The sequence below is a fragment of the Lutra lutra genome, chromosome 15 (assembly GCF_902655055.1).
Source record: "Lutra lutra chromosome 15, mLutLut1.2, whole genome shotgun sequence".
Classification (NCBI taxonomy): Eukaryota; Metazoa; Chordata; class Mammalia; order Carnivora; family Mustelidae; genus Lutra; species Lutra lutra.
The window spans coordinates 16,388,325-16,411,681 of NC_062292.1; the positions used below are offsets into that span (position 1 = coordinate 16,388,325).

The window sequence follows — 23,357 nt, forward strand, 5'->3', positions numbered from 1 at the left end:
GAGCCAGGGAGACTCTCTTCTCTGTGCTCCTTGAAGAAAAAAAGAAAAAAGAAAGACAAATCCCTGTCCTTTTCTGATAGGTGCCCCATAGCCCTGCTCAGGGGGCTTGGACCTCCCTGACCCCCTCTCTGGTGCTAAGCTTCAGGATCAGTATTTTAAATCTCTTTTCCCATAGCAAGGGGGCAGGGCCACTGCTCTGCACCACTCTAAGGGGTATCCTTTATTCTGTGCGAAGTCTTCTGAATCAGGACTGTATGTGAAGGGTGCCCGGCTAGAGGTGTGTAAAACCTCAGAGGTGGGGGGAGGTCAGCCTTCCACCCGGTGTCCCCCCAGGAGATGCGGTAATACTGGCGGCTGACAGCAGAGGGCGATGTTGATGTGGCCCAGACAAAGAAAGAAGGATTGTTGGAAGCTTGTACTCTGTGGTTGTTGCATTTTCCTCTTGGAGCTGTTGAATTCTGTCTTGTTCAGTAACTTTGGGTGATTTGGGTTATTCGCTGGTTTTGCCTCTCGGGTCTTTGGGTGCTTTTCTCCAGAGGAAATAAAATTCTGAGACCCAGAGAAGAGGCAGTGAGTTGACTAAGACAGTGGTCCCAAGGCTATTACAATAGAATCACAAGCTGAGGGGCCAGTAACTCCTTGTGTTGCGTTTACTAATCAGGTCCTTTCTGGACTGTGTGTCCTGCCTGTCTCAGGTACCCCATCTCCTTGCCAAGAGACCAGGGCCGGAAGTGGGGACGGTGGTCTGGGAGTAGAGCTTCTGGCTCCCCTCCTCATGTCTGGCATCTCCTTTCCTCTGGAGCACAGTGAACTGCACAGGTTCTCTGCTCCAGCAACTGGTTCAAGTACTGACTCTGTCAGCATCAGCTGGGTGCCCTTTGGCAAGTTCCTTAACATCTCTGAACCCCAGTGTCCTCTTCAGAAAAAGCGAGAATGCTCATGGCGCCTATCATAACAGCCCTGGATGCAGGAACATTTCATGAAAGGGAGTTATTTTATGAACAGAGTGGTTTGTTGAACCCAGACGGTGCTCAGTTGAATTCCTGTCCTGTCTTGAACTAGCTGTTTGTCAGCAAACAAGTGATTAGGGCTTTCTGAACGTCATTGCCTTATCTGTTCCAAGACGCTCATGGTAACCCACAGAGCTGTTGCGAAACAGGAAGGAAATAGCGTGTAAACCATGTCCAGCTCGATGCTGGCTGCTTGATCAGTGTCTGGATTTCTGGCCCTGACGTGTGGCCACTTGACCTACAGCCCTGGAAGGCCGGGATGTCAGAGCTGTCCCTCGGGGCTAGGCCTGTACTGGCTTCTCCTGGCCTCCCTCCTCCCCCTTCCCAGCTCCCAGCTTGGAGACCTTCCTGTTGAGATGACATTTAACGTCAGAGAGGGGGGAGGGCAGTCTGGCAGAGTTGGGAGGGCACCCTTCAGTGCTCTGGGGCCATAGATGCCATGGGGATTTGCATGAAGGTTTGGGAAACAAACCAGCAGTGATTACAATCTGAAGACAAACACGGCGACAGGGTCACAGAGAGCAGCATTTAGGTAAAGCACAGCTTTCCAGAACATTCCAGGCTTGCAGCACCAGGCCTGTGAGCTCACTTGCCACAGGGGGGTTTCAGGGGAGAGTCGGAGGCAAGTTCTGAGAGTGACTGCCACTCCAGGGGGTCCCAGCGTCTCTGGGGGTGTCTTCCTGCCCCTGAGGCCTCCATTGACGTAGCGGGCAGCGATGGTCATTGCTGGGGACCCCGTGGGAGAGAAGGCTGCTTGTCGGGGGGCGCTGGGTGGGCTGCTCCCCAGCCAGGCCGGGTGGTAGGCACCATTCCTCATGGGCCCCTCCCCCAGCCAGTCAATCTGGAGGCAGTGAGTGAGGCTGTCAGCCAAGGGCAGGTAAGCGGCGTCCTTGGGAGCCCGGAGATGCTGATTTATCCCCGCAGTTCAGAACAGCCTGTTTCAGCCCTAGCACGCTCTGCATTTGGCCAGGACGCGGGGTGGTTTCACTGGCTCCGGCCTGGTCTTCACTGGTGACCTTGGCCCCATCACTGCTCTGGTGACCAGGGCCTCCATCCATCAGCTGGGCAGATGCCCCCAGGAAATCAGGTAATGCGGGAAGAGGCCCACACTCAGCCGTCCCGTGAGGGGGCCTCCCAGAGGGTCTGAATCCCGCCCCCGTGTGACCTGGGACATTTGACCCCTGAGCCTCCATCTCCTGCCTCAGAAGGGGGAGAGGAATAAACATCCCCACTTTTCTGGGTTCTGAGGATTGAGTAAGATGAGGTGCTGGGTGTCCTCATTAGTAGGGACTGTTCTTATTAAGGTCGTGATGGTGGATGTATGAGGGGAAGAAAGCGAAGGACCTTCCTGGGGGCAGAGGCGACAAAAGGCTGCAGGCGAGGTGGGGGTCCTGCGGGGTGGGGAAGCGTGACCTGTGTCCAGTGGCAATGTCGGGTCTGGTGATCGGAACACCTGTGGGTGTGGGGGTGGTGCCAGGAGTCCCCGTGAGTTCTCCCCACCCAGGGTGCCATCCCTCCCTGTGTGGTCCAGAGCTCTGTGGCTGTGCCCGAAGCCCTCACTTTCCAGAGCAGGGGCCCAGCTCTTGTGGGGGATGGGGGGCCCAGCCTGTGCTTGTGTGACTGCCTCTAGCCAGTCTTTACTCTGTCACCCCAGGAAGAGGCCACCTCAGTTCTGGGGTTGGTTGCCGGTCCAGTCAACTTGACAAGGTCCTTGTCAAGTCAGCGTTATCTCTGGAAACTACACACCTTTGTGTGGATGCGTGCACACACACACACATTCTCTCTCTCTCGCTCTCTAGCAAAATGTGCTTAGGGAACCCACAGGGGGAGGGTCTCTTTGACGTGTGACTTTCCATAATTTCTTAATAGTTTATAGTCTAATTCCCTCGCTAAGCAAATTAAACCTTTTAAGGTAACGATCAGATGTTCCAGATAGTGTCTGTGCATGTGGACATTTGTAAGAGTCAAACACACTGGTGGGACCAGGCCCACCGTCATTTGCGATGGCCTGTAATCAAGGCAGAAGCAATTACTTAGCGGAGCAGCTCCCCCTGGGACCCGAGGCTGTAGATCTGGCCGTGATGAGTCTGTGGATTATCTGCCCGCCCCCGCCCCCCCCCAGCGCCCCCCTTAGCTGTGCCAGCCCCCCCTCCCGGAGCCCAGCCTGGGGCGGAGGCCTCCTGACATCTGTGGGACCTGCATCCCAGAGACTTGTAGGCCTTGGGGAATCTGTTTGGAACCAGAGAGTTGCAAATCAGCCTGTGAGTCAGCTGGCATCTAGGCCGGGGGTGCGGGTCCCCAGGCAAAGAGGGACCCTTGGAGCTGCCTCTTCACCCCGGGAAAGGACACTGGCCAACAGTGGTAGCGCCCAGTCCCTTCATTGCTGGGGTTCAACCACCTTTCCTCTCCTTCACCTCCATCCCAGGTGCTTAGTCACGCTCCCAGCTCCCAAATGCCCTCTCTTTCTGTCTCCACTGCCTGTGCCCTCTCTCAGCCCGTCACCGCCCCTCCGTGGCGCTAGAAGCTTCTCCCTGGCAGGGCTCCTGAAACGCCCTGCCCAGCACTTGCCAGCTGGGGTCCCTTTCTGCGGGTTCTCTGGCCGCAGTCACACGCAAGGGGCCTGTGTGAGTCGGGGGTCTGGCTCCAGGGTCCCTGTCCCCAGAAGCCCGGCCTGACCAGCTTTGGGCCCTGGGGTGGGAGCGCGGTGTCAGCGCAGCAGGTCGGTCTGGCTGGAGGGGTTGGAAGGACCTCTGTCCCTGAGTGTCCCTACCACTGTCTGTCACAGTGCGTACCGCACCACCACTGGGGTCTTGAGGGATTAGAGAGTCATCGAGCAAGGGTGGAGGCCCTGGGAACGCCGAGAACATCTGTTGCATGGGGCCTCTCTGAGGGGTCCGTATCACAGCGGCTCGGGGGGCTTCTGGGGGCCTTGCTGACCTGCGGACTTGGGGCCTGGAATCGGGATTCAGGGTGGTTTGTCTGCTTTTAAGCAGACGTCCCAGGAGGCTCTTGCCACTGGATGCTTCGGTGTTGGGCGAGCAAAACCTGCATAGAGAGGAATCAGCCTGGAGTTAGTGGCTCAGGTAGCTGCAGGGCAGGGGTGGGAGGGAGGGGGGTGTGGTTGGGCCAGACGACGACAGATCCCAGCCTGTCCCCATCTGTGGAGAGGGAATGGGCTATCTACCTGGGAGGCCTGTTGTGTGGTTCCTATGACACTGCTCACAGGAAATTGCCTGAGACCACGGGCCAGACGCGTGTTTACCCAGACTAAGGGAGGTGGGCTGGACCCTTGTAGAAGAGGGTCGGGTCCGGATCTGATGTCCGTTGCCTCTTGGGAAGTGAATCTACCCCCAGCAGGGAAGGAGGGGAAGCACCGCTGAGAGAAAGGGGGAGTCGGGCTCTAGCCCCTTTTCTACCACTAAACGAGCTGTGTGATCTTGGACAAGTCACTACCCCTCTCTGGGCCTTGGTTTTGTTCTGTGTTAAATGAGGGGGCTGGACTAGGTCACAGATTCTAAAGCTTTTCTGGTAGGATGCATCTCAGAATAACGCTGAATGTTTGTTAACAAGAAAAGCATTTTTAACCGCACCCCCTCGCCCTCCTGTAAAAGGCAGAACACCTTGGGGCCATTCCAGTGGGTCTGGGAGGTGTCCATGTAAGTGTGTGTTGTGGAGTCTGTGTCTCCCCTGCCCAAGGCTCTGACACTTTCTGGCGTCAGGCCTTCTCCAAATATAGCCCCTGTCTCTTTCTGGAGAAGGCTGACCATTCGTGGGCAGAACTTTATGTGCCCGTGACATGGCTGGGGTGGTGATAGATGTTGGAAATATTGGTACATACAGTAACAGTAAATATCAGCAACTTACCTGTCAAGTGTGGTGATGGATAAAAGAAATACATGGAGGGAAGTGTCAGCTGGGAAAAAAATATACAGCTTGCTGTAAATCACCTCCAAGCAATTAAAGCATAAAATTAAGTTATGCAGTATTTTGTTTTCTTGGGACAGGGCACTGCGCTGTGGCAGCCCCTCCCTCCCCCAGCAGAGGCTGGCGGGGGCCGGGGCTAGCCCCTCCCTGACTGCCTCCCCACGGCCACGTAAGAAACAGCACTGGGTTCCAGTCCTGTCTTTACCGTTCATGGCTGTGTGGTCTCTGGCACATTATCTCCCTCTCTGAACTAGTTTCCTCCAGATGGAGGACGTGTGTTACTGCATGCCTTTGGCACGGGTCCTTGCTGTTTATTCACCAGCTACCCATGGGACATGGGCCCTAGGCAGGTCCTGCTGCAGGTGCTAGACTCAGTGGTGAACCAAACAGATCCAGGGCCTGCTGGCATGGAGCTTGCCTGCTGGCTGTGGAGAGATACGGTATACAAGAACTGTGCGGTGCATCCATTGGAGATATGGTAGTAAGTGCTGGATCCAGGGCAGGGCTGGTCAAGGAATGCCCCTGGAGAAGGCGACCCATGAGGGGCAGGCAACCTGCCGAAAATGCAGATGTGAGCCATGCAGGTATCTGGGGAGAGAGCATTTCAAGTCAAGGAAGGAAGCCATCCTGGGTGCACGGAGCCAGGGTGGCTGGGCCGGTGGACAGGCAGAGCGGTAGGAGAGGAGGTTAAATCATTGTGGAGGGCCTTGGGGACTAGTAAGAGACTTGGGCTTTGACCCTCAGCCAGGGGGAGCCACTGGAGGTGTCGAGGAGGGGAGTGAGGTGGGAGCACTGTGGCTGCTGTGTGGGGGAAGGGCTGAAGCCAGGAATGCTGTGAGTTGTGGGCAAGGAGTGATGGTGGTCTGAACCAGGGAGGCATCGCTGCTGATGGTCAGAAGCGGTCCAATTCTGATTGAATTTGGGGGTGGTACCAGCAAGGTGTGCTGACAGACTGGGTGCAGGGGCCCAAGGTTTTCAGCCTCAGTCACTAGAAGGACGAAATCCCCATTCTCTGAAGGGGGGCAGATTCTGGTGGTGGGGGATCAGGAGTTTGGTTGTGGACATCCAAGCAGAGAGGCCGAGGAAGCAGTGGGATAGAGCAATCTGGAATTAGGCGAGAGGTCTGGGCAAGAGGCTGCCAGAGGGGAGGGGCAGGACCAGGAGAACTGTGCAGTGAGCGCCGTGTTCTAAGGAGAAGCGAGAGAGCCAATGCCACTGAAAGGTCAGGGAAGAAGAGACCTGACCCCTGGGTCTGCAATGCTGGGGTCATGGGTGACCTTGGCAAGGGCGGTTTGGGTTGATGGGTGGGTGGGTACCCTGATTGGAGTGTATTTCCGTCAGGGTTTTCCAGAGGAACAGAACCAACAGGGTGTGTGTGTAAGACAAAGAGATTTATTATAAGGATTGGCTCCTGCGATTTTTGGAGGCCGAGAAGCCCCAAGATCTGCAGTCAGCAAGCTGCAGGCCCAGGAAAGCTGATAGTGTAAAATCCAGTCCAAAAGCCAGCAGACTGGAGAGCTAAGAAGAGCTGATGCTTCAATTCAAGTCTAAAGGCAAGAAAAAAACCAATGTGGCAGCTCAAGGAAGTCAGATGGGAGGACTTTCCTTTTACTCTTAGGAGAGTCAGCCTTCCTGGTCTAGTCAAGCCTTCAACTGATTGGATGAGGCCCACCCACAATGGGGAGGGCAACCTGCTTTCCTCAACCTACTGATTCATATGTTCATCTCATCCAAAAACACCTTCACAGACACATTCAGAATAATGTTCGACCAAATATCTGGGCATCCCGTGGCCCAGTCAAATTGACACATAAAATTAACCATCAATGGACATTGGGGAGGGTATGTGCTATGGTGAGTGCTGTGAAGTGTGTAAACCTGGCGATTCACAGACCTGTACCCCTGGGGCTAATAATACATTATATGTTTATAAAAAATTAAAAAATTATAAAAAAAATTTAACCATCAGAGTGGATTCAAGGAGTGGGAATGGGGGGCATTAGAGACCCTGCATGTAGACCCTTCTTTTTTTTTTTTTAAAGATTTTATTTATTTATTTGTTAGAGAGAGAGAGAAAGAGAGGTAGACCCTTCTTTTGAGGAGTTTCCCTATACAAGGAGTAGAAGTGGGTGGTAGCTAGAGGGACATGTGGGGTCAAGACATTTTTTGAAGTGGCAGAAACAAGAGCATGCTTGTACACTGCTGGGGAAGATCGAGTCGATACGGAAAATGAACCATGTGGGGGCAAAAGGAACAGTTGCTGGAGGACTGATCATAATTATGGGCCAAGAAGACACGGACTCAGTGCCTGGGTGGACGGTCGGCCTCGAACAGGAGCGTGGTTGGCTCCTCAGTAGGAGGTGGAGGGAAGGCAGGACAGAGGGTGGCTGCACGGGGTCATGGGGGCACATGGCGGGCCTTGTCTGGGAAATGGGAAGCTGCGGGCTGGGACTGCAGATGCGGGGCTGGGAGGGGGGCCTGGGAGCACGGCAGAACGAACGGACTAGGGAAGTGTGGGGGCTCCTCAGGCCCCCTCGAGTCTCTGATCACAAATGTAAACTGAGTCGGGGAGGTGTTAAGTCAGGCGCTGGGTGGAGGCGGCTGGGGGTGGAGAGCAGGCTGGGGAGGTGGGGGTGTGTGGAAGGGAAGGGTTCATGAGATGGGTAAGGAGGAAGCTAGGGTGGGAGGTGCGTGAGGACCTGTGGGCAGTGAAGGGATTAGCTGGTCTGGCCGCAGCTGAGCGGTGGGAGTCAGTGCTGCGGGGAGGGAGCTGGGTGGACCATGGAAGAGAGCGGCCAAGCAAGAGTAGCGGCCATGACCTTCCGAGGAAGAGGTCAAAGAATGGAGGGGGCAGGGGCAGGAAGGACTGGCGCGTGGACAGTGAAGTCAGCAAGCATGATGGCAGGAAGGACAGGAGCTAAATTCGCCAGGGACTGTGGTGGGGGGTGTCAGGCTGGCCATGACCACCATGAGGAGGGATAAACACAAGGATGTGCGTACAGGGGCACACAGTAGGTGCTTCCATGAGTCGTATTTCCGTGCCGAGAATGTGGACCCTGGCATCCTGGGACAGGACTTAAAATCAGGGTGTGCCATGGGATTTGCGTGCATCTGTTTCTAGAAGGCGTGTCTGCAGGGCCTGCCTGTTGCCTTCTTCCTGCAGGATCCAGACACCCTCAGGTTTGTCCTGGGCCTGCAGAGTGGCCCCACCCGGCCTGTCAAAAGCAGCAGGGGTGGACAGAGAAATGGGCAGACCGGAACTCAGGCTGAGCCCGGGAGCCAAGGGTGCGGCCAAGGACACAGGCCTGGCCCCCTTCCCAGGGTCGGGGGCAGCTCCTGGCTGTCGGCTGTGATGTCTGGTGCATCTCCCCAGCCCGCTGGCCAGGCCCATCATGCCGACCCCTGGGGCAGAAGCAGGGAAGGAGCTAAGCAGGGTCAGTTGGTGTGTCAGAGGGACACCCCCAGGGTGAGGGTTCCCAGGGCAGCCCCCTGCCTTGCAGGGCTGGCAGCCTCATGCCCTGTGGCTCTGAGCAGCTGGGGCTGCCCCTCTGCCCAGTTCCCTTCTCGGGGTAGCGGCACCATGGCCAGCTTCCCTGGGGACGTCTCCTGTGACACCTGCCACGTGCCAGCTGAGTGGTCAGAAGCCTGAGCTCTGGCCCTGTTCTTCTCACGTGTGGCTGCCGCCGCCCCCAACCCGGATCTGAGCCTCAGCTTCTGGTCTGTGTGGAGGAATCCTAACACCCGCCTCGCTGCTGGGCACGCACGTGACCGTGGGGGAGTGAGCATGAGGTCGGCACGAGTGGGAGGCAGAGTTTCGTGTTTTCCTCTGTGGCGGCCTCACTGCAGCCTGGCTCGGTTTCTGTTCCCCTCTCGAAGCTTTTGGTGGGAGGGGCAGGATCATGATCTGGGCTGGTCCCTCCCAGATGGTTGAGACACACATTTTAAGGCGCACCACTGCGTTCTCGCCTTCCTTCACTCAGCATCGGTGCTTCCCTGCTGTGTGCCGGACAAGGAGGACAGAATTTCCAGTGATGCTGGTCTGAGAAGGAAAGCGCTGGGGGCCATTAGCAAGTCCTTCCTTGCATTTTCTTTGTCACTTGGATCGGCTCCAGCTGCCTTCCCTGGGAGATGGGAGACCCGCTGTCCCTGGAGGCCTGGCCAGGCAGGGCGGACCGGACAGCCTGTCCTTCTGGCAAGCAGGGTGATGCAGGTGCACTGAGAGAGCAGGGCCTGCACACAGTAGGTCCCAGGGGCAGGATGGAGGGGGCACCTTCATCCTGGTAGTACCCCAGGTAGTACCCCGACCTGGAAAATCCCTCGGAAACCTTTTCCTTGGCTGGCGTCCAGCTCTGCCCCACCCCAGCATCCTTCAACGGTGGTCAGGTTGCTGAGACATTGCCTCTCCGTGCAGCGGCCAAGTTCACCGTTTGACCTTGTTTTGGACCAGGGAATTTGAACTATGGCCATCCCATTACGGCCTGTCGTGGAACAAGTCATCTAGGCGTCCAGGCATGGCTGTCTCCTCCGTGACTCCGGCTGCTCTGAGCTCTGGAAGCCCTAGGACAGTGTCTCCATTGGATGTACACCCCCATAGTGGTGCCTTATTCTGGGGCCACTGGCTCTGACCAGTGGGTTGCAGGGGTGCCCCTTGGGGTGGAGCCGAGGTGGGGGAGCCCTGTGGGTCAAAGTGGTACACACAGCCCCCTCATTGAGGGTCCCTCTGGCTGTGCTCCAGGGAGAAATGTAATAAGGAGCAACTCGCACTTACTATTGGTATAAATCCCACAATCAGGAAAATTGCTTCAATTGCTAAAAAACGCTGGTGGGAAAGTCCATTTATTTTTCATTTTTCTTGTGCACTTGCCCCCCTTACGCATGAATCACTGTCGGTATGTAGATTAAATTTATACCCCCGTTATCTTTCATGTCTCTGGGGCTCTGGTGTCAGCCGGGTTTCTGGTTACTGAAAGCCACAGTCCACTTCCTCGTGGGGAGACATGTAGTCCTCTGCCAGAGGGTTCCTTCCTCTGTTCCAGAGCCTCCCCTCGGCCCTCCTCCTCTCCACGAGATCAGGCTTGCTTTTTGGAAAACCTCATTCTTCTCTGGAGCTGCTTGTGCTCTGGCACCTGCCGCAAAGGATGTGGACACTGGACTTTTGTGTTTTCTGCGAGAGGGCTTGCGGGGAGCATGCTGAAGGCGCGATTTCGTTTCTAACACTTGCTGTGTGAATTGGCCTAGAGAGATCCACACACTGCAGGCATTTCGAAGACACACACTAGAGACACATGCACACACAGGCTTCTTTTCTCTTTGTCCCTCGGACACACGCACGCACCTGCTCACAGGGGATAGAACCGGCTGCCTGCCTGCCTTCCTCTTTAACGTGGGTGACCCGGTTACACAGCAGCTGTGGAAGAAGCCTGGGTTCACCTGGATTCTGGGAGGTGTAGAACTTTCTAGAATGAACCGTATGCTTTGTTCTCCATCCTCAGGTTTAGCCATCTCTGTGTACATACTCTATAAAGTGCGGTTCGTCATCAGTGGATCTATTCATTCAACAAGTGTTAGTTCTGATTCTGGGTCCCGTACCCCTTTGAAAATCTGATGAAACCCTTCATGATGCACAATTCTGGATGAGTCGGGGGTAGTCTGCAGAGTCCACGCTGAGCCGTGGGCTGGAGAACCCTGCGCTGGAGGCCTGCTCCTGTGCCCCCCACTCCCGCGGCCACACCAAGGTCTGGGGGTCCTTCCGAGCTAGACGCCCCAGCTCCTTACACCCCAACACTCTTCTCAGACCTCGTCTCAGAAGAGCAGTCCCCTGGGTCACACTTCGAGACTTGGAGCCCCCCACGTCTCTCTCTGCGACACTGCGTGGCTGGGTGGGGAGCTCCCGAAACAGCAGCTGGCCGTTCCCGCTCCGGGCCCCTGGCGCCCCCCAGCAGGTATCATTACCGCATAAGAGACCCATCATTTTGCATTAATCTGGGATTCATCATGATAGCCATGACCATAATTAATTTATTTGGTATTAATGTGGATGAAATATGTACTGTCCTTTCAGGGGAAATCAGGCTGCCTATAAGCATTAGTTAAAAGGACCATTAAAATCAAACCTTCCCCAGATCCATTAGGCGAAGTCTTTCATCCTGAAGAAGATAAAGTTCTGCTGTGTGAAATGTCATGAATAATTAGGTTGATTGCTGTTTTAAACTCTGCCCCTGCCTCTCCAATCCCTCCCGCCTCCCTCCCGAAGCAGCCAGGGCTCACCTGCCGGGGAGCACCCCCTTTCAGCACCCGTGTCTACACTGGCCCCAGGTTCCCCTCTGGCCTCTATGACCACCTGGATGGCATGGGGAAGTGGGTTTCAGTGATCCCACTAGAACCTACTTTCAGTGGGTCTCCTTCTCCCCACTTCCCACCCTGGGCCCAGGGTGGGGGCAGGCGCCTTCCTCTGGCCTCAGTGCTGGCCCGGAAAGGCGTAGACCAGAGAGCAAACCGAAGAAGCGCTGTTCAAACTGAGGTCTGCAGACTCCTTGCCCAGAATGGTGCAGGGGTGTGCAAAAATGCAGATTCCTGGGCTCACCTCAGACCAGCGCATCTCAGGGGCTGTGCATGGGAAGGGGATGGAGGCTGCATTGGAGGCCTTTGGTGTGTGCGGGACGAAGGGGAGGGACAGGAGAGAGGAGCTTTTGGGAGAGCCCCGCTCTTACGGCCATAGCCAGGTTTCTCCAGGATTGCCGTGTGGACACCGGTGTGTGGGGTCTCCTCGATCCCCTCATGGGAGCGCGTGAAGAGGTAGGTGTTCGCTGGATGCCTTTTGCACACCAGCCCAGAGCACACGCAGTTGCACGGTGGGGCTGGTCGTCGAGGCCTCACCGAAAGCTGCAGACCAGGGTGCAGAGGCTGACGCAGCCTGCTCAGAGGGAACTGGGCGTATGGATCGAGCAGGTGGGAGCCCAGGTATGTTGGCCTTCGAAGAGGCACTGGAAACTCCCTCTGATGCAGCCTCTTCATTTGGTGGTGAGAGAACCTGGGCCGCAAAGCCATGGGGCTAGCCGGGGACCGAGGGGACGGTAAGCACAGGGGCTGGGGGACGCAGGCCTTGATGCACATGGACAGCACAGAGCGGTGGGTGGGAAAGGTCTGATATGATGGGAAGTGGGGGACCGTCCCCCCTCCCCGCTGTGCTCTAATCCCTTCGTGCTACCCCGACAGGCGCTTCGGCACGAAATGCACGGCCTGCCAGCAGGGCATCCCCCCGACCCAGGTGGTGCGCAAGGCCCAGGACTTCGTCTACCACCTGCACTGCTTCGCCTGCATCATCTGTAACCGGCAGCTGGCCACGGGGGACGAGTTCTACCTCATGGAGGACGGGCGGCTGGTGTGCAAGGAGGACTACGAGACGGCCAAGCAGAACGGTAAGCCGGGCCTGCTGCTGACCTCGGTCCAGGCCGAGCCCTCCGCCGCGTCCTGCCAGCACCGAGCTGCCCTTCCCCTGGAGCCCTGCGCACACCCTGCCGCTCTGAGAAGCTTCCACAGACCCCTGCGGGACGGTTCCCATCACCCCCCCATCCCTTAGCCCTGGCTGGCCTCGCCACAGCCTCAGTGGGGTGACGGGGCCTGAGAGCGGGCCTGGCCCCCACATCAGTCGACGGCTGAAGAACAGTCAGGACCTTGTGCTCTTCGTGGCGGTGGCTCCTGGCCTGGCAGGGGGCCTGGGACAGGGCGCTGTCTACCGTGGACACCGGGTTCTCAGCAGTCTTGTGCTGGGGTGCACGTGAACCTTGGCGCTCCCACACCTCAAAGGCTTCTGTCGGTGAGAGCCGGAGCGAGGCCTATGTCAGCTCACACTTCTGTTTCCCTCTCCGACTACAGGCCTGTCGAGGGCAGGGTCCCCCCTTTCCTTGAGAGGTGAGGACCCCTCGTGTCTCCTGAAGTCCCTGAAGGCAGGAGCCAGTCTTCACACTCTGAGAGACTCCAGTCAGCCACAGAACGTTCCGCCCACCCTGCCCTCCCCTGAGCCCCCTCAGCCTATTGAATGGGGTCTGCCGTGTGGAGACCTCCACAAGGCTGACCCTGATGTCAGGGCCCCAGGGTGAGCTGCTCTGGCCTTCCAGGGCCATGCTCCCAAGCAGCCCAGGGCCTTTCCAGGACCCAGACAGGGCTGCGGCCCCGCAGGGAGGCCAAGCTCCCTCCGCTGGAGCGCTGCTCACTCACAGCTGTGCCCCCAGGTGCTGCACCCTTCACTCTGGCTCCAGACTTGGCATTTGGCCAAACCCTACCTGGGAATCTCAGATGCACAAACTCGCAAACATCAAGGTCATTTGCCTTTGACTAGAGTTTTTATCAACTCAGGGTGTTACTGTAAAATTCAGCTCTCAGTGGCGCTGGGTTTGATGGGGGAAAAAAAAGCAAAAACAATTTCATGCATCTCCTTCTAGATCTTTCCTGGGCCCCCATGCCCATGTGTTACAGAGATCTGATCCATACATGGAGAAATGAATTTGAGGGTTTTGTGGTGGCGAGGAGGCAGAGGTATACCGGCCGTTTTGGTGAGGCAGCTGGAGCCCAGCTTGGCTTTGGTGGGAGGGGAGCGGGACACCACTGCAGGGGTGCCTGAGTCAGAGGCTTCCACCCTCCTCTCCCAAAACCCGCACAGTGCTGGCCTTTCGGGATGGACAGGCCTTCAAGTCCCTGTTCTCTTCCCGGGGGCTCTGCAAGCCCATTCCCAGGCTCTTTGCCTTAACGGATTCATCTGCTCTGGTTCCTTAAAGCTCCCCCGATGCTGCTGCTTTGGAGTCAATTATGATGTCAGAGAAGATTAGGGCATCTTGTCAGGGATAAGCCATCAAAGCAGATGGGCTCAGAGATCCCAAGCTGCCTTTGGAACTCTGATGTCCTTCCCCAGAGATACTAAGAATGTGTGACCTCCCTCCAGGCCGGCGGCTGCTCTCATCCTCAGAGGCCTTGTTTAGACCCTAAGCACTCACGGCCTGGCACCCACCTCTGCTGGGGACGGTTCAAGAGGTGGGGAGACCAGCTGGGAGGCAGGAGTGACGGCAGAGCCAACACTTCTACCAGGGATTCTTTGTGCCGCACCAGACCTCTGGAGGACACGGGACTTGGCATCAGAGGCTGGTGGATATCTCTGCTCAGTCACTAACTTGGGGGCCCCCTGGCCAGCTGTGTAACTGGTTGAGCTTTGGCTTCTCAGCTCCGTACGGGGGGGGGGGTGGGGAGTAGCACCTGGCACACAGGGCCGTTCCCTGAGGTTTGCATAGGACGCACCTGTGGAGAGGGAGGCTGAATGAGGGTGAGAGGCAGGAGGAAGAGGAATGTCAACAGGGGGGAGAGATCTGCTTTAGGATTTCAGGTAGCCGAAGGTCACACAGTTTTCCCGACTCCTGCCTCCGGCTGCCGGTGAGGCAGAGGCCAGTCCATCCTGTGAAATCCGGGCCACCTGAGTGCAGTGGGGACCTTTGTCTGCATTGGGACATTTGGTTCTTTGTATGTTTTAACTCCCCCTTGCTGATCTAAACCCTCTTTTAGGCTTACAGTTCCCTCCCCTTGGGCTACACAAAGGACCTATTATCAGCTATTTGTATCTTAGTGTGAATGATTTTGTTCATTTGTTACATCTCCCTGGATATTTGCATTTTCAATATAATGAGGTTGCATTTTATGCCAGGGACAAGTGCTAGGAGACCCTGCATAATTCAAAACCAACATATTTTAAGACTAATTTTCCCATAGGAATTAATGTAAAAAGTAGCGGGGGGGATGTATTCTGGAAGCACATAAATCCATAGCCGGTGAAGTGTATCTTTGCCTTAATGCTACTTTTTATTTTCTCAGCACTATCTCTAATACCTTGCAGAATGCTCTCTCCTAAATTAACAGCTGAGGATATCATGGTCTCGCTTGGCCTTCTTCATAGCGTTTTATCACATTTAACTTCCGTACCAAAGTTATTGATTTTTGGGTACATTTTTCAGCACGAGCCCTGCCACCACTACTTAATGAATACTTGGATGACATTGTTATAGGATATAAAAAAGATTTTAAATTATAATAACAGTGAATGTTAAAATAACAGCATAATAGTCCCCATAATCACAAGAAGAAAGTCCTGTGCACAGAGACAGCAGTTCTGAGCCCCTGGGCCACTATACCAGGATGGCGGGTAGATCCCAGTGGCCGCGGTGAAGACAGTTTCTAAAATCACTAGGCCGGCCTATTTAAAAATTAGACAGTTCTTGAGGAATCACATTTTTTTGCTGGTTTCATTACTTCACATTTTATTTTATTTTATTTTTTTTTAAAGATTTTATTTATTTATTTGACAGAGAGAGATCACAAGTAGATGGAGAGGCAGGCAGAGAGAGAGAGAGAGGGAAGCAGGCTCCCCGCTGAGCAGAGAGCCCAATGCGGGCCTCGATCCCAGGACCCTGAGATCATGACCTGAGCCGAAGGCAGCGGCCTAACCCACTGAGCCACCCAGGCGCCCATTACTTCACATTTTAGATCCGAAGACCGTAGAGATGTATTCAAAGTGCCCTGTTACATATTGGCATCAAATGCTGTCCACTGTCATCTGTATAAATAGGGGCAGAAGGGACGGATTCCTTTCGATAGAATTTAAAGTAGAGAACTTTGGAGGTTTTCCTCAGTCTCTGCCGTGGTGGCTCTGGAAGCCTTGTTCTTTGGATGCAGGGCTCCGGAGAGGGAGCGGGTGGCAGGGGATCGAGGACAGTGATGGCTCTGCTGGAGCAGAAAACAGCCCAAGGGGAGACAACTGGGGACTTCGTCCTCCCTTGGCTGTGGGCGTGACTGCCGTGTGGACTCGGGCCATGTGGTGCCCACTCAGGGCAGGCGCTGGTGCCCTGGGCTTCAGAGCAGAGAGGGGACTCGCCCACGTCACTCCGTCGTTCAGCAAGAAGGCTGAACCCAGGTCTTCCAGCTGTAAGAAACACCTTTCGGAATTGTTGTGAGGATTGTTTGCACATGAAGTTCTCAGATCACGCCAGGCACATAGTAGGTGCTTAGCAAATGTTGGCTGTTATTGGTCCTAAGAGAGGGTTTTCTTAAATGGAAAGGAAGGTAGGAATATAGCAGTGACATTTTTTTTTTTAAAGATTTTATTTATTTATTTGACAGACAGAGATCACAAGTAGGCAGAGAGGCAGGCAGAGAGAGAGAGAGGAGGAAGCAGGCTCCCCACGGAGCAGAGAGCCCGACGCGGGGCTCGATCCCAGGACACCGGGATCATGACCTGAGCTGAAGGCAGAGGCTTTAACCCACTGAGCCACCCAGGCGCCCCTAGCAGTGACATTTTAAAGGACCCAGAGAGGGAACCCAGAAGACCCACAGAGCCAGGGACACAGTGGCGGCCTGTGGACTCGGGGTGCCCCGCAGGGAACGGCAGAGGTCTAGCGCTGGGAGGGGAGACCAGCCGTCTGCCCCGGCTGTGTGCTCCCGGGCGCGTCCCGGTCTTTGCCTCTGACCGCCGGGAACTCCAGGCTTATCTGCTCAGAATCCACGGAAGACTGGGATCGGGCAGTGTGTTGTCCTGAACCCTCCTCAGACCAGTGGTTTTCAAAAATATTGACTCTGGCCCCGAGTAAGCAGCTCGTTTTCCGCTCGGCATACAGTGAGCACTAAGCAAATCCTGTGGAGCCACACTGGCCCTCGCTGATGCCATCCCTCGTCTGACACTTTCCCTCCCCGTGTCTGATCCACTCAACTGACAGTGCGTCCCATAGTGGGGTCCGACCCATGATGGGTGAATGCTGCTTAGATGACTAGTGAATGCACTGGTCATCCCTTCTGAGCTCAGGGTGGCCTCCGAAAAGGGACCTGGGAAGTGGGGGGCTCCCGAGGGCAGGAGGGGCAGAGGTGTCTGGGGGCAGCCCAGAGCACACGTCATTCGTGTGTCATTCGCCCTCACCACCCACAGGACGTCCAGCCAGATGTGTGCCGTGGCGGAGGCACATGGAACTGTACCCCTTCTGTCTGGTGGGAGCCCCTGCGTGGCTGGGCTGGCGGGGCACGGGCGGGGTGGGGACCAGAGCGAGGGACTGTTGTCCCACTTTTCTGTGACTCGGGAAGGCCTGTGGTGAGGAGTGGGCTCCGTGGGGGGTCGTTCCCCATTCTTCCCCATGGCTCTGCCCACAGTGGGCGAGACTGCAGGAGGAGAGGGGGAGGGGGATGAGCCCCAGATGCTTGGGGCAGGCAGAACCCGGTAAGGAGTGGTCTTCCCTGCAGACGACTCGGAGGCCGGAGCCAAGCGGCCCAGAACCACCATCACCGCGAAGCAGCTGGAGACGTTAAAGAGCGCCTACAAGAACTCCCCCAAGCCCGCCCGGCACGTGAGGGAGCAGCTCTCCTCCGAGACCGGCCTGGACATGAGGGTCGTTCAGGTGAGACACCGGGCCCCTGGCCGCCTCCACCATCTGGGGGTCCCAGGCCTGAGCCCTCCCGCTGGGCCGGGGTGTGATCTGTGCCATCTACGCTGTGCAGGAGGGAGGCCCAGGGAGTGCCCTGGGAGCTGGGACCCGGGGACGCTTGTGGAAGGAGAGCCGGAGGCAGAGGGAGTAGCGGGCACATCACACTCCAGGCCCTGAGCTCGACTGACGCTTCAGTGCGTCCCCAGCGACCTGTCTTGGGGACCCTGGGGGCCTTGGGTTTGCGGTGGACACCCCCCGAGTGGGTCCCTTGTGCTTGTGTGGCAGGTTTGGTTTCAGAACCGAAGGGCCAAGGAGAAGCGCCTGAAGAAGGACGCGGGGCGGCACCGCTGGGGACAGTTCTACAAGAGCGTGAAGCGGAGCCGGGCCGGCGGCAAGCAGGAGAAGGAGAGCTCTGCCGAGGACTGTGGGGTCAGTGACAGTGAGCTGAGCTTCCGAGGTGAGCAGGGCTGCAGACGTGAGGCCGAGGCCTTAGGAAAGGCCCCCGGGAATCAGTAGCTCTCGACAAGCAGGAGGGATCTTTCTTGAGGCCTGGACAACTGCCTCCTGAAGCCAGGCTCTTCCCGGTGACTTGCAGTGAAGGGGGGCGGGCGGGTGGCAGTGGCCCTTTCAGACGGGACAAGGAGTAGGACACAAGAGAGCTCTGCTGCTGAAGTGTGGAAGCTGGGTTCCCCAGGACCGTGGGCCCCAAGGCCTCCCCTCCTTTCCTGCGGACTGGGGCTCTCTCACTGGCCCGTGCAGCTGGGAACAGACAGCCGTGTCTCAGCTCCAGTCCTTGGTCCCTCTCCTGCATTCCCTTCCCTTTCAGGGGGACCCTGGCCTTCCTCCCATGATCCCCTGGAGCAGCCCCTGTCCTCGTCTCCTGGTGGTGGGGAGGACGTGCTCAGGAGGCCCTTTGCCCTGGGAAAGCACCACAGTGAGCCCATGCGGGATGGGGACAGGTCTCACTTCTGAAATCCCTTCCCCACCGCTCACTCCATCCTGGCCCCCGCACAGAAGCTTTGCCGCATGCGCTACATTCAAGTCCGTGTGTCAGCAAAATGGCGAATCGCTGCATGTCTGGGATCCCAAGGTTGTTTGCAAACAGCCATAACTATTCTCATTTACTGAGTCCTCAGCGGTGGAAGGTCCTCTGTTGTGGGTGGATAGAAAGAACAGGCGGTGGGTGGGGTGAGGGTGGCTCACCATCTGGCTGCCAGTCGCGGCTCTCTCAGATCGATTCGCTTTTCTTGAGCCTCAGTTTCCACATCTGTAAGTGGGGAACAACTACATCCTTGCCCATCTCAGTGCTGTTGTGGGGTTTGATGAACACAACCGACTGTGGATGTGTTTGGGTGAAGCTCAGCACAGTGGTACACTTGGAAGTCATGACTGTCCCCACAGGGAGCCTGTGGCACCCACAGAGGGTTGTATGGAATGACAGGTGTAGGCGAAAGGCCAGATAATGGCCATTTTCCAGTGGAGCCGAGCCTTCACCGTTCTGCTCCCCTTTAAAGAGCATGAGCTCTTTCCCCCTTTTCATTTTTTGGATGGAGTTGGCGGGTAGGGGGGCAGGGGTGGGCAGACCTGGGGCAGGTTGTAGAAGGAATGGGTGTTGACGTCTAGTCTGGGGAGGCTTGAGAGGAGCTGATGCACGGGCCCAGGGTGGGAATAGAGAAGGAAGTTCGTGGGGCAGAGGATGGAACCAGCTGGGGGCCAGAGCACGGTGCCCTGAAAGGACTGTTGCTTACTTGGGAGGTCTGCCCTCTGGGGTCCTGGGAAGGGGTCAAGAGCCTGTGCTCCCTTCCCGTTGTGTTGGTGGAGTTAGGAAAGCCATTTAGTCTGATCCGAGCTGCCAGAATGAACGTCTGGAACATGCGGGATCGTTGCGTCTTGCTTTGTAGCTCTTTTCTGCTGGGCGCAGGTGGGACCCCATGTCATGGATCTCTCTGGGTAACTACAGAACTCTTCTTTCTTAAGATTAAAACCGCTTGCCTCTGTTGGAGAGATGCATTCTTCTGGGTAGCACAGGTTCCGTTAGAAGCCCTTAATGAAATTCTTCAAGAAACAAGAAGGCCCATTTGCCTTAATCAAGTCAATACTTTGTCCCCAGTGAAGAACGTATTCGAGAGAGAGAGAGAAACCGAGTCCTTCAATACTGAACCGTTTTTCCGGGTAGACCAGAAGGATTTTGTGTCCATGCCCAAGAGTGGCCCTCAGCTACCCGCCCCACATGGGTCTTCTTTCCCAACTAAAGAAACCAAGCAGTTTTCCCAGCCTGAAAGCTCTTAGATGAAATCCTGTCAGCACGTAGTTTCCATTTGTAGAAGGAAGGGGCGTTGACGGATGACCCACAAAGCTCAGGCATTCATATGCTTTAGTGTAGCTTAGTCCGTGAGCCACATGGGACCAGCGAACTCACCAGACACTTGTCCAGCCCCCTGGGACCTGCCAGCAGTCTCTGCAGGTGTTTCTTCTGTGGGTCGGTCTCGGGCTGCCAGGTGGACGGTGGTGGCTTCTGACACGTGCCTGGCAGTGAGACAGCGGCCTCCCTTGGGCGCCTTCATGGTCACATGTATTCCTAGGTTGTGAAGAACAGGGACCACCGGAGTCCTGGCGGCTGACAATAAATCTCCATTCTTTTGTCCACAGAGGATCAAATTCTCTCAGAACTTGGCCACACCAATAGGATTTATGGCAACGTGGGGGACGTTACAGGCGGACAGTTAATGAATGGGAGCTTCTCCATGGACGGGACAGGACAATCCTATCAGGACTTGAGGGATGGGAGCCCCTATGGAGTCCCCCAGTCTCCCTCCTCCATATCGTCCCTGCCATCCCACGCTCCTTTGCTCAATGGGCTGGATTACACGGTGGACAGTAATTTGGGCATCATTGCGCATGCGGGGCAGGGAGTGAGCCAGACGCTGAGAGCCATGGCTGGGGGACCCACCTCTGACATCTCCACAGGAAGCAGTGTAGGCTATCCCGACTTCCCCACGAGCCCAGCCTCTTGGCTCGATGAAATGGATCATCCTCCTTTTTAAACATCTCTCCTCCCCACCCTACCCGTCCTGGCCTGAAAGAATGTCTTCAAGGATCAAAAGAGACCTGCCTGTTCAGGACCAAAAGCGCGCCAATGTGAATTTCCATTATTTTCAATGGAAGTCGTCTGCTGATCCCTAGGCGGGCGAGAGACCAGACCACGCTAGGGCCCTGTTATCCTGGGGGGGTCGTGGGAAGGCAGCCTCCTCTCAGAACACGGCACAGGGGCGCAGAGCCTAGAGCGCTGGGGTGCTGCTTGGTGGCTTCCTACCCCCGCCCTGCTTACAGGCTTTGGCTGCTCGGTGCTTGGTAGCACGAGGTGACTGTCAGGCCACCTTGGCCTTTGGGAACTCTGCTCCGACTGGTGTCTCATGAGATGCCTCCCAAACCACTGCTCTCACCACAACTGAGATCCCTGAGGTAGAGGCATCATGGCCCTTGAGTATAATAAAAGTGATTTCTGGACCATCGTATTGAACTCTAATTTTGAAAATAAAAAGTCACTTATTAATGGTCAGTGAAAACTCTGATGGCCACCATTTGATATTGGAAACATCCCCTTCTTCTTCTTCTTCTTCTTTTTTTTTCTATGAGAAATATGCCTTCTTTCCTGCCCAGAAGTACAAGCCAGACAATATTTGTCAGTTTTGGTTTTTAAGAAATCCCATCCCTGTTACTGAGCCCCTGATGGCAAGGAGTGGTTTTCCTTGCAGGTGACTCAGGCTGGAGCTGAGTTGCCCTGGACCATCCCAGCGGCTGCCCGACGAGTCCCCTCGGTGCACACTGTGCCTTTTTAATTTGCTCGTATCATTTATTCCACAACGCAGGCTGTGGGTTACACAGTGGTCAAAGCTAGAATACGGAGAGAACAGATCGACAATCAGTGCAAACGTGCAGGCGCATTTGGATTCTAAACGTGCAGGCCGCTTAGCCGCGTCAGCAGACCAGCCTCCCCGAGCGCCCCACCCCGCAGGCTGGACTGGCCCGAGTCCGCTTGGCTGGAGCTGGTGCAGACGAGCTTGCCAGCCCATCCCACCGGCAGCCAGCCCACCCCAGCCCTTGAGAAATGAGAGCTTTCTCTGGGGTAGCTGACTCAAATTGGACAGTTTTGGTGTCTTCCAAGAACTAGTAACGTGTTTTTGGCCCATCTTGTTGGAGAGGATCACTAGGGAGCAGCCCTAAGATCGCCTGAAGGGTTCCAGTGGTTCTCGGGTTGCATTTCTCTGGGCTGCTGCCGCAAGTCCTCCTTTGTGCCCCGCACCTCTGTCCGTCAGGGAGTTCTGCAGCGCACCCCACGGGGCAGGAGCCGGGTGGCAGTCGGTCCCCTTGGGAAACGGTGGTCGGCTTCTTCTGGCCTCCATCTTCTTAAACAAGAGAGTAGGAAAAGGTAAGCAGGCATTGCCTCGCTTTCACATGAAGTGACGGGCCGGGGAGCGTAAGGATGCTGGCCCCTTCTGTGAGTGCTTCGTCCCACTCTGAGGTCTCCGGGATTCAGGCACGTGGTGGGCAGGCTAAAGGAAGGCCTAAAACACCTCCACTTTGGCTGCTGCATCTGCTACAGGCGCCTTCCCAGGACTAAACTGAGGTCAGTCAGGCTTTGAAATGCGTAGTCAGTGAATTCCTGGGATCAGCCTTCTGGCCACCTTTGCTCTCATCAGTTGGGATTGTCCCCTTACTTTCTGGTGTGTTGCAACTGCTATGACTTTTGCCTGGAGAGTCCGCAAACCTAGACTTCTTCAGGCTCCAGATGTGGGGGTGGGGCTGTGTCACACCGAGCCAGGTTGCTCCTGGGGATTCCACAGTGGTGGGAATGCCGGGAGCGGGAGCGGGGACACGCACGGAAGACGATAAGCCGTGTGAAGGAAAGGAAGATACAACTGTCCCTTGGAGGACAGCTGCTTCCAGCCAGTGTCTGCAGGCTGCTCACGGGACGCAGGAGAGAGACGGTGTTGGGCTGTGGACCAGTGACCAACTGTCCCACCCTCACCAGTATCTCGGCCTGACCGGCCTAGGGACTCCCAGGACTTCAGAGCCACTTCCCAGGTTTGGCGCGTACAGCGCAGGGAGGGCGCGCTCTCTGGAGAGACAGGCCCCCTCTGTGTATGGCGCTGGTTTTTTAAGATCAACTGAAGTTGACCTGTTTTGGGGTTTGTAAGTGACTTCCTCACGCTCATTCCCGATTCGGGGGGTGGGAGAAGGGCTCCCGGTTCCCGCCAGGAGCATAACGTCCCCTGTACCCAGACGGCAGCGCAGTCGATGGCGGTAGCAGCCTCTTGGGTTTGGGGGTGGTTGGCCGGCTTGAAGAGCCCTTTTGAGAGCACCAGCCAGAAAGCCGGGGAGACTGCATGACGTTCCCTACAGCCCCCTCCCCAGAAAGCGGCAACATTGGTGCCTCACTTAGCAGTACAGCCCCCAGAGGCCTCCGATTTGAGGGGGGTCTCCTCACATGTGAGGCTGGCGTGTGGCTGGGCCAGGGCCCCACGGAGCCACCACAAGCCAAGACGATTCCTTGGCTCCTCCGTGGCTCATCGCCTTGATGTTCTCCTAAAGGCACTCAGCGAGCGCTCACTGTGCTCATACGCTAATACCCTAGGAACCCTCTACTACCGAGGGATAAGTGCTACATGGGAGCAGTTTCCTCCTTGCTAAAACGATACGGATGAATTTTTCAAATGAAACGAGAACTTCTAAAGGCATTTACAATATTTGGATCTGTCTTTGGCTCTAAGAGGGCAATGAGCTAGCAACCATTATCTGCAGCGCCTGGCTCATAGACCTTAGGGTAGGAATCCCGGAGCCAATTAAAGTCAGAAAGAAAAACAAACTCCCCACCTCTCAAGTTTCCAGGGATAACTGGTGTGAGCAAAAATGGGGCCCGAGTGGCTATGGAAGGATCTACATTTGCTGAGATGTTTAAGAAAAGCGTAGAGGAAAT

At 56.1% G+C, this 23,357-nt stretch overlaps 1 protein-coding gene across 1 annotated transcript in view; it reads left to right on the forward strand.

Annotated features, from left to right (window-relative positions):
• The window catches only part of LHX4 (LIM homeobox 4), a 42,237-nt gene extending 21,155 nt beyond the window's left edge, over positions 1-21,082 (forward strand). Inside the window, exons 3-6 of the mRNA XM_047705818.1 lie at positions 12,150-12,352; positions 17,199-17,353; positions 17,666-17,837; positions 20,030-21,082. Coding sequence (XP_047561774.1) covers positions 12,150-12,352; positions 17,199-17,353; positions 17,666-17,837; positions 20,030-20,424 — 925 coding nt within the window. The 3' untranslated portion in view covers positions 20,425-21,082. The remainder of the gene's footprint in view (positions 1-12,149; positions 12,353-17,198; positions 17,354-17,665; positions 17,838-20,029) is intronic.
• The last annotated feature ends 2,275 nt before the right edge of the window (positions 21,083-23,357 follow it).